The sequence below is a fragment of the Vombatus ursinus genome, unplaced genomic scaffold, assembly GCF_900497805.2.
Source record: "Vombatus ursinus unplaced genomic scaffold, bare-nosed wombat genome assembly UNPS02003588.1, whole genome shotgun sequence".
NCBI classification, from domain to species: Eukaryota; Metazoa; Chordata; class Mammalia; order Diprotodontia; family Vombatidae; genus Vombatus; species Vombatus ursinus.
In genome coordinates this window covers 1-7,385 of record NW_020943366.1, presented here as the reverse complement: position 1 = coordinate 7,385, position 7,385 = coordinate 1, and the positions used below count along the sequence as shown (strand labels likewise).

Below are 7,385 nucleotides of genomic sequence, written 5' to 3'. Positions count from 1 at the left end.
GCTGACTAAACCTGAGCATCTTCTACACATGCCCAGGCCCTCCTGGAACAGGGAGGAGGGCCTTCACCAGGGGTGTCTGCTGAAGACCCCGTGAGCATGAGTCCCATCCTTCCCGCTGGGCCATAACCTGCTGATGGTTTTGAAGGCAAACTGTAAACCTCTATGGCCTGAGCTGCCAGGAAATAGAGAAGGGCTTTGGAGTCTCTGGAAAGGAAGGGTTATAATTAGGAAGCTGCTTTTTCTGGGTGGTGCTTTTCAGCTGGATTCCCCTCTGGAAAGATTAGAAGGGCCTGGGCTAGTTCCCAGCTCAGCTCCTCACCAGTGGATCTCCAGAAGACCAAGCTGTTTGTGAACCATCGCTTCTCTTAGCTCAACCAGGGCAGGCAGGGAGGGAGTTCACTGAGCTGTTGCACTTTTCTTCCTAAAGTCTTAATTTCTTTTTCATGATTATATATTTTTTTGTCGTTCTCACGATTATGCCTAAGGCATAGGCTTGAAACCAGCTGTTGACCACTGGTGGCTTAACTTTTCTATGTAGACTCCAAAACGTTCGAATTCAGCTTTCTTCAGAAGTTCGTATCATCTGCTGAGTTGTACCTGAACGTCATTCTGTCCTCATTGGAGGAACAGTCAGTGTTCCCAGCCTTCCCACCTCTCTGGGGCTTCCTCACTTCCCTTGAAGAAAACCTGACTATAGAAATCTGCCCGTGCAGAACCTGGCGGGGGGGGGGTGTTGCATCGTGACATCTTTGAGGGGGAGACTCCTTTCAGTCTTTGTTCCCTGGTACGTTTATATGTGTGGAAATTCACTTTGATGCAGAGAAGTCAATCCATTAGGAAAACAGCTGGCATGTGTGTTGCGCACTTGATGGCTTAAGAGTCTCATTTGAATCCACACTATAACCCTGTAAGAGGGTGAGTTCAAGTGTTCTTTTCCATTTTACAGATGAGGAAACTGAGGTACCAGGGTATCTTAGGACTCAGAGGTGGAAGGGACTTCCGAGATTTGGGATAAGTAGCTGAAAAATCTGCTTCCAATTTTGGCCAATCAAAAATAAGAATTAAAAATAAAACTGTTTTTAATTTTTAAAGAGTAAAAGTACAGCTGTACCAGTGCCTCCCTGTTACTTCTAAGATCAAAAATAAATCCAGTGTTTGTCATTTAAAGCCCTTCCCAACCTGGCCCCCTCCCACCTTTCTACTTAATCCCCTCTCCCCGGTGACACCTGCCTTCTGGCAGCTCCTCATCTGCACGCTTTTTTCCCTGCTGGCCTCCCCCTCATCTCTACTTCCTGCCTTCCATTCTGACTTCCTTTCCCAGCCCTCAATCTTAGTACCATCTCTCTATTGATTATTTCCAATTTATCCTGCCTATATTTTGTGTGCACGTACATGTTTGCCTATTGCCTCTCTCGTTAGACTGCAAGCTTCTTGGGGGCTCAGTCTGTGTTTTGCCTCTTTTTGTATCCCTGCACAGAGTGGGCACTTAATCATGCTTATTGATTGCCTGACTGACCGTTCCCCTTGGTTCTTATGCATTAGAAGTGATTGAGAAAGCTCTGAAGGCCAAGTTGCTAACAACAGAAGCTGACTCATAGCGGGAGCTCTTGGGAAGGCCAGGTGGATGTCAGGGATGCTGCCCAGAGCAGATTTGGGCTGAGATCTCCATTGGCCTCGATGCCCTCTGAGCTCTTGCGCCTTTGGGCCGTTCTCCGACTCCAGGGGCAGTCCAGAATAGGGGCGGTAGAGGGATGGAGGAGCAGGAAGAGTGTACAGTAATAGTAATTGATAAGAGGTGACGTATTTCTAATAGTGCTTTCATTTGGTCCTCACGGCGGCCTCCGAGGGGAGACTCTCCCCCAGTGGCCAAAGCCAGTGACCTCTGCCCTCTGCTTACGGAGCCTCTTGGCCTGGTTGCTGGGGCCTGTCAAGGATCGGTTTAGAATGGAGGTCAGGTGGATCGTGGTCAGGACGTGAGTGCAGTAACTCCAGTCATGCTGAGGTTGGGGAGAAGTGAGCAGGCGAGAGCTCGCTCATGCAGCTAACTGACCCCTCTCACCCCTTCGTTCCTTTCAGAAATGTTCCCACTGCCAGGAGCCAGGCGCCACCTTAGGCTGCTACAACAAAGGCTGCTCCTTCCGGTACCATTACCCGTGTGCCATCGATGCAGGTAAGCAGGGGGCCCTGTTGTTCTCACCTCTTTTTCTTCTTCCCTGTTTCTCCTGTGGTTCCCTGGAGTAGAAAGAGCAGAAACAGTGAGGGAGGGGATGGATGTGTGTCCCCCACTTTCAGCCTCTCCTTGGGGTCCCGGTCCTCTTGTGCCCTTGTCACTTGTTAATGCTGAGCCGTGGTGTCCCCTGGACCCCAGCTGGTCATTGCATTTGATCTGAATTTTGGGGTCTGTTGGGGTTGTTTTTATTGCTGTTGTCGTGGTCACCCAAATCCTCCAGTGTCTGGAGGGTCATTGCCTCAGAAATCTAGAGGATCCATCCTGCCCAACAGCCTGATTTTACTGATGAAGAAACAGGCCCAGCACAGTGGAGGCACGAAGCTTCAGAGCTCAGATTCGCTGAGCCCTTGGGGGTCCAGGGGAGGCCAGTGATGGCTCCCCAACGTCCCTTCAGATTGCTCCTGTTCATCAAGCCATCCACAGACAGAGTGTGACCTTGGCCTTTCCCTGGGGGCCACTAGGGCGTCCACTCACTGGGCTCCAGGGACAGTCTGTTGTTGATCTCTGTGTCATCTCTGCTTGCTGGTTGACTGCGCTGACCTTTCTGGAGGACATCCTCTCCCGAGCATCGTGGCTCTAAGAGAACAGCCCTGGAGCGAGGGGTGGCCTCCAGCCCTGCTCCTGCGTGCTCTTTGCCGTGTCACGGTGGACAAGCATCCAGCTCGTGTTCTCCGTGTGTAGAAAGCAAGGAAGTGTTGTAGGAGGGGGGAGGGCTGACCGGGCTGAATGACCCTTCAAATAAAACTGTCGCTGAAGCGAGTGGACATTCTATGGGAGGACAAGACCATCGTGGATTAAAAGGAGTTGAGGCCAGAGTGCCCGAAGGAAAGCCTCCTGACCTTATGCCAGCAGGAGCACCAGGCACGAAGCCGGGATAGAAAAGGGATGGATGAAATTGGAAAGATACCACAAGAGAAAACGCGGCCATTTGGAGCTGTGGAAAGGGGGTGGGGGTGGGGGGTTCTTCACGGAGCCAGGAAAATTGGAGACAGGACATCTCAGCCTTTGACTTCTCGTCTCCTTTCAGGGAAATCCACAAAGTCAGCAGGCTTAGAGCGCCTACTTTGGGCAGGGTACTGGGCTGTGGCCCCAACCTCACTGTGCTTACCGTCGAGGTGCAGAGAAAAGACATGGGATGAGGCGGCGAGCAGAAATACCGTGACAGGTCCCTGGGTCAGGCACCCGGCCTGACTTTTCCATTCCTGCCTGCACGCCATTCAGACTGACGCAGCCCTCGTTCAGGTCCTCCTCCCATCACCGCTGGCCCTTTCTAGTGGCCTCATTGGTCAGTCCTCCACAGGCTGACAAAATCTAAACGTGTCACCCTGCTGCCACCCCACAAACTCCAGGGGCTTCCTGTGGCCTCTGGGATCAAACCAAAGTGCCTCCCTCTTCACGGGGTGCTCTCAGACCACCTTTCCATCTCCGCTGGCCAGACTGGCTTTCTGGCTCCACGTGCCTGTGTCCAGGCCTGACTCTGTGACCTGGCCTGCCACATTTTAGCATCCCCTGCTCCCTTCAGCAAGAAGGGACCCAGGCCCTGATTTTATGGCCCATCCTGGGTGGTCTGGAGGGCATGAGACATCTGGGAGAAGAAGAAAGCAGTCCTCAACCAGAGCTGACCGGAGCTTGGATCCTGTGGCGTGTTACCTGACATTTTGGGTTCTATGCTCTAAGCAGGGGCGAGTTTCTGGGATCTGTCTCTGTTCTAACCCGTAAAAGTCCTGCATCACTTCCCAGAATCACAGATTGAGAGAGTCGGAAGGGACCTCAGGCCATACGGTCCAACCCATACCCCAAAGAAGTCCCCTCTTGACATATCTGATGAGTGCTTGTCTAGCCTCTACTTGGAGACCTCCAAGGAGGGGAACCCACCGCTTCCCAGGATGAGCCAATCCACTTTAGGGCAGCTCTTTTTTTTCCCTAAATTGAATCTTTTGAAATCTCCCCCTCCCCCATCACTTCCACCCTCTGGGGTCTAATAGAACTGGTCCAATCCCTCCTCCCCGCGAGAGCCCTCCAGGTGCTTGAACACAGCTGCCATGCCCTTTCCCTCCTCCTCCTCATCCCACTCCCTTCCCCAAACTGCACATGCCCAGTTCCTTCAAGCCAGTTCTCATACGCCCTTCACCACCCTGCTTACCTCCTCTGGACACACTCCAGCTAAGCAGGCAAGGAGAAACATTGTCCTGAGGGGCAGCTAGATGACGCAGTGGATAGAGCACCGGCCCTGAAGTCAGGAGGACCTGAGTTCAAATCCAGCCTCAGACCAAACACTTGACACTTACTAGCTGTGTGACCTTGGGCAAGTCACTTAACCCCAATTGCCTAAAAAAAAACAAAAAGAAAAAGAAAAAAGAAACATTGACCTGGAGATCAGGACCCCGGGCTGCCTAGAGTCTCCTCTCTCACACTAACTCACTCAGTGGCCTTCGGCAAGAAATTTACCCAAAAGGCTACTGAGACCCAGAGAAGGGAAGCCGCTTGCCTGAGGGCTTCAGTCAGTCCCCGTTGCGCTGTCCATGGTATCCGGCTGCCCACAAGAGGCGTTAACAGATGCTCAGTCAATACCACACTCTGGGGCTGGGGGTGCTTTGTGAGGTTCGACCCTAAAACTCTGCTGTAAGTGAGGTACAGAGGACTGTCCCCATTTTACAGATGAGGACACGGAGGCTCCTCGAGAGTAGGAGTAGGTAGGTGGTGTCAGAGTCAAGGTTCCTCCCCTGACTCCCAGGGCAGAGTCCTTTGGGATTAAATTCAATCCCTTTGCCTCTATGGGCAGATTTCCAGCAGCTGCAGCTGCCCAGGCCTCCTCCTCCTTTAAGAGGAGCCGGGCTACAGATAGGAGAGGGAGAGGGGAGTTGCTATCTGAGGAGGATCCCAGGCTTGGTCTCCACCCTCAGGAGCTGGATAAAAGTCGGGGTCAGGCTTCGAGAGAAAGGAAAGAAGAGGAGGAGGAGGAACAGGGTCTTTAGCGTGGGCCAGGGACGGGGAAAACATGGCACTCGCAGCCCAGCTGTTCTGCTGGCAGACCCTGACCACCATGGTCCTGGCCCTCACTGTCTTCTTGTTCCTCTTGGAGATCTCAGAATGGTGGCGGACGTCCCCCCGCTATCCTCCGGGCCCCACCAGGATACCCCTGCTGGGAAACATGCTCCAAATAGACTTTCAGAATCTCCACGGCTCCTTCAGACAGGTAAGGGGGCCGGTGGGGGCGGGGTTGGGCAGAGGACGCACGGACAGTTCCCTGGATGGGGAGAAGCCCCCCACCCTGGGGGCCTGTGAAGATCAGCAGATCCCCACCCTCTAGGCTCCCAGTGCCTGCTGGGCAGTTGTGGCTTAGCCCAAACCACTTACAAACTGATCCCGGGGATTCTAGAAACAAACCCTTTCTTTCAAAGTTCATTTCTGTCTCAAGGTGCAGCCTTGGCCCTCTTTCCAATCACTTTTCAAAGCCCCGCCCACTCTCTCTGGTCCCATCTTCCACTGCCCCCTCACCGCAGCCTCTGGGGTGCAATCCAAGATTGCACTGCCGATATTGTGCCAGAGGTCGCCCTGATTCTGAAGTTCGGCTTTTCTCTCCGCTGGACCTGGGATTATCACTTCCCTTATATGTTTATCTCCCCTCCCCACCCCCATCCCTCTTTTCCTTTCCACTCCCTAGCTCAGGTCCTCCCCCCCCTGACTGGATGCCAACTGCTCTCCCTGCTTTCAGCCTCTCCCCTCTCCCAGACTCTCCCTAAAGTGCGGCTCTGACTACACCCCACTCCCTGCTCAGAAAGGGCGGGTGCTTCCCCGCCCTGTGTCTAGGCTAAAATCCAAGCGCCTCGGCACAGTGCTGGAAATCCTCCCCAGCTTGCATGAGTCCCGCATCCCTCTCCAGCCTCCTCTCTTCCCTGTCCTCTGCTCCAAGCAGACTGCATGAATAGCATGCGGTCTCCTTGAAGGCAGGGGCAATAGTAGCCCCAGCACTTGTATTAGCTACATTGTCTGGGACTTCCTGCTGCTTCTCTACTCCTTCTCTACTGTCTAGATCTGAAATCAGGGAGCCTGGGCTGCTCAAATCTCAGGTCTGCCACTTTCAAGCTGTGTGACCTCGGACAAGCCACTTTTGGCCTCAGTTTGCCTCAGTTTCCTCCTCTGTAAAATGAGGTGGCTTCAATGGCCTCTGAGGTCCTTCCAGCCCTGACTCTCTGAGCCTAGGAGTGACTCGTGCAGCTTGCTTGTCTGGCACGTGTAATATTTCATATGTGCTCCTGGGTCCAGTTGCTGTGTGGGTGCTGGTCACCCCAATCTAGATGGGCACAATGGGCATGTCCTGCTCCCTCCAGCACGGAGGCTCCTTCTCCTGGCCGTACCTAGGTGCCTGGGGCCGGGATTCAGAACCCTGGGGTAGAGACTCCAGGTCCACAAGGTGCAGGGAGTCCCTGGCCCTGCCACCTCCCTCTGCCCATACCCTCCCTTCCCTCCACAGCTCCGGGCGAAGTTTGGGGATGTCTTTAGCCTCCGAATGGCCTGGGCCTCTGTAGTGGTGCTGAATGGACCAGACGCTGTCCGGGAGGCCTTGGTGCAGAAGTCTGAGGATACCTCAGACCGGCCATCCTCACCAGTCTACCATCACCTGGGCTTTGGGCCCGAAGCCGAAGGTGAGCTGCTCTTTGACCCAGCCAGTGCCCCAGGGCGGCCTCCAGGGCGGCCTCCAGGGCTAGTCAGTCACTTCACTAGTAAGGCAGCCTTACTCACTGGAGGACTGTCCTCAAAAGCAATGCTTAGTCCAAGAATGACTCAGAAGTCATCAAGTTCAACCTTCTTATCGTTCAGAGGAGGAAACTGAGGTCCAGAGCAGTTACCTTTCTGGGAGGCTGCATTTAGCCAACATCCTGGGGTGGGGGGGGCACCTCAGACTCAGCAGTGAAGGAGTTCAGTGTGGGCTGGGGTGGTCTAGGTGATCTTCTGGGAGGAGGCAGGGTTTCACTTGTCCCTTGAAGAATGGGCATGTCTAGAAGTGAGCCATGAGCTATTCTGGGAAGCAGCCTGAGCAAACATAAAATAGAAATTGGGCAGTAAAGACACTGGTCAGTCCTGAGGGAAGAGGGTCTGCCCCAACCTGGGCTTGATCCAACTGTTGGTACAAAGGCAAATGCAGGCTACAAAC

At 53.8% G+C, this 7,385-nt stretch overlaps 1 protein-coding gene across 1 annotated transcript; it reads left to right on the top strand.

Moving 5' to 3' along the window:
* Window positions 1-5,071: 5,071 nt before the first annotated feature.
* Window positions 5,072-6,954, top strand: LOC114052451 (cytochrome P450 2D14-like; the record flags this gene model as incomplete). The annotated part of the gene is made up of 2 exons (XM_027875065.1): window positions 5,072-5,426; window positions 6,705-6,954. Coding segments are annotated over exons 1-2 (448 nt in total), but the record flags the coding sequence as incomplete, so codon positions are not given.
* Between the last annotated feature and the right edge of the window lie 431 nt (window positions 6,955-7,385).